This window comes from Helianthus annuus, chromosome 13 (assembly GCF_002127325.2).
Source record: "Helianthus annuus cultivar XRQ/B chromosome 13, HanXRQr2.0-SUNRISE, whole genome shotgun sequence".
Taxonomy (NCBI): domain Eukaryota; kingdom Viridiplantae; phylum Streptophyta; class Magnoliopsida; order Asterales; family Asteraceae; genus Helianthus; species Helianthus annuus.
In genome coordinates this window covers 57,609,330-57,611,743 of record NC_035445.2, presented here as the reverse complement: position 1 = coordinate 57,611,743, position 2,414 = coordinate 57,609,330, and the positions used below count along the sequence as shown (strand labels likewise).

Sequence of the window (2,414 nt, the reverse complement as noted above, 5' to 3'; positions counted from 1 at the left end):
CAACCACCACCTTGCACCACCACTGCCATCGCCATTCACCACCACAACCACCACCAACGTTCACAACCTCCCATCTCCACCACCACCATCTCCTCCCTCATCCATCCACCACGATTAACATGATAGGTAATTGATTCAGAATGGTGTGATGGACTTGAATAGGTTGATTTCGAAGCTCAGAAATCTATTTCTTTCAGATAACTCATTGGCCAGGGTTCTTTCGGAAGCCCACATCACCAAGCTAAAGAATCTAACTTATCTGGACTTGAATAGGAATTCGTTAGTTTGTAGTACAAACTTTGTACTACATATTGCACATTACATACAAGTATTTGTTATTAGCCACAAAAACTACAATAAAGAGTTAATTACTTTGACAACAGTACCAATATAGATAGCATCATCTTAGAAAATATGATTAATATAGGTTTTTTGCAAGTGGAACAAATCCATCAACAGGAGTTATCACAAGAACTAGTTTTAAGAACAAAGAATCATATTACTTATATAAAAGATCAACATTTGTTTCTAACAAAACAGACAAATTAAATCCAACCCTGCTAGCTTCTACCATATTTAACGAACCTTTCTACAAATCATTATATTCTCCATAGACATCAAACTACGTCTGTCTTCTGCCACATGATCAACATTTACTTTTTAAATTCATCCATCTATGCAATCTTCATCACTCGTCCACATCCTGGAGGATAACTTCTTACAGCTGCAACTCGTCTTCGGCTAGAACAAACCTCTTCACTAACACTCTCATTCGTTACATTATCACCAACACTCTCACAGGCCCTCCCAAACGATCCATCATTGACACGCTTTCTTTAACTTTTCAACTGAGAATTCAATCTTCAAACCGTCCTCCGTTTCATACCATCTTATTTCTTTTAAACACGCTCCATGAATTCTGACTTCATTATAAACACCCAACTTCTCTATCCCCTCATCCGAACCATACGTTGCCACATTAACAATTCGCGGTATAATGTCATAACTTGAACCGCATGTTCCAGAACCATCATTTTCACTATACACAGATTCCGATTCCGATTCTGTGTCAAGAGGAATGAAATCCAATTCTTTATCGGCAGAACCTTCAACCACCTCTTCAGATTCACACGCTTTGTGTTTTTTAACACATCGGTTCTCATCATAAAACTGATCTGGAAAATCACGTTTTGCTGAAACTTTTCTTGGTTTCCATTTGCAGCCGTAGCTGTATGAATCCATCGGGTAAGACTGCATCAAGAAATCAACAAATACATCTACTTTCAGAAACTTATTTATACACATATGAAACAGAAACTTATTTGTATTTGAAATATTAATTTTTTTTTTGACCCGAACACGACGATTGTTATTTGAATTGATAATAATTTTTTTTTTAACCACAACAAATATTGAACTTGTTTAAAATCTAGAAATATTAATAGTGATTATTGATCGGTGGTGGGTTTTGGTTAAACAAAAAACTAGTTAAATTAATATTTACGAGAATGAGATTAAAATATTTACCAGGAGATAAAAGATTATTGTTGCTTCGAAACGAGATCTTGAAACTTGTAACCTTGGTAACTAAAACCTTAAAAACGATGATGGTAATTGTAGGGTTAAGGTTTGGAGAGTGTCGAATAATACGTATATATAATCGTAAAAAAAGCAATTAAAGCCAAGTGTTCAACCTAGGGTTTTTTCTCTCTCTCTCGCCGACTGCCGGAGGCTCGACGGAGTGAATCGGACAGCATAGCGTGCAAGGTCGCCGGATATTGGCTTGACCTTCCATTCTATCCTGGCCGTTGGTAGCTTCCATTCGCCCTCGGAGTGTGTGCTAGTTGGTTCTCCGCTCGTCCTGACCGTCGGCTCTTTGTTCTCGATTGCTTAACGGGTCTGTCATCGGTGGCGTCTACCTAGTGTAGCTCCGCTTGTCCGTAACGAATTCCGTTAACCTCTCATAGATCAGTTGCTCGCACCGTCCAGGCATGGGGGAGGCCAGTTTAGGGTTGGCTAAGTTTTTCGTCTCTAATATTCCGGACCGTTGCAGTTCAGTTGATGTTGGGGAGGTTTTCAGTGTGTTTGGGAATGTGGCTAGAGTTTATGTGGCAAGAAAGAGGGATAAAAACGGCAATAACTTCTGTTTCGTCACGTTCAAGGGGATTAAGGATGCCAAGGATTTGGAAGGCAGGTTGAAAGGTCTGAAGATGGGTGATTTCAAGTTGCAGGTGAATCTGGCCAAGTTTGCGGCGGAAAACTCCGGGTCTTCCGACCCCTCAGTGCCTGGTGCTGCCCATTATCACCGCCGTAGCTATGCTGGCTTTGGTCATGCAGAGAGTAACGTGTTCAACCTTAGGGATGGTAGGTCATACTCCGATGTTCTGGGTAAGGGTTTTAATAAGGGATGTGAT

The 2,414-nt window shown here is 40.1% G+C and overlaps 1 protein-coding gene across 1 annotated transcript; it reads right to left on the bottom strand.

Annotated features, from left to right (window-relative positions):
• Window positions 1–435: 435 nt before the first annotated feature.
• LOC110902695 lies at window positions 436–1,746 on the bottom strand. The gene is made up of 2 exons (XM_022149163.2): window positions 1,528–1,746; window positions 436–1,251 (listed from the first exon to the last, which is right to left on the bottom strand). Exon 2 carries the CDS (start codon window positions 1,240–1,242, stop codon window positions 820–822), a length of 423 nt encoding a protein of 140 aa, XP_022004855.1. The 5' UTR covers window positions 1,243–1,251; window positions 1,528–1,746; the 3' UTR covers window positions 436–819.
• Window positions 1,747–2,414: the final 668 nt, after the last annotated feature.

Coding starts and splice junctions, on each gene's coding strand:
- LOC110902695 (XM_022149163.2), bottom strand. CDS start 1,242: ATGGATTCATACAGCTACGGCTGCAAATGGAAACCAAGAAAAGTTTCA.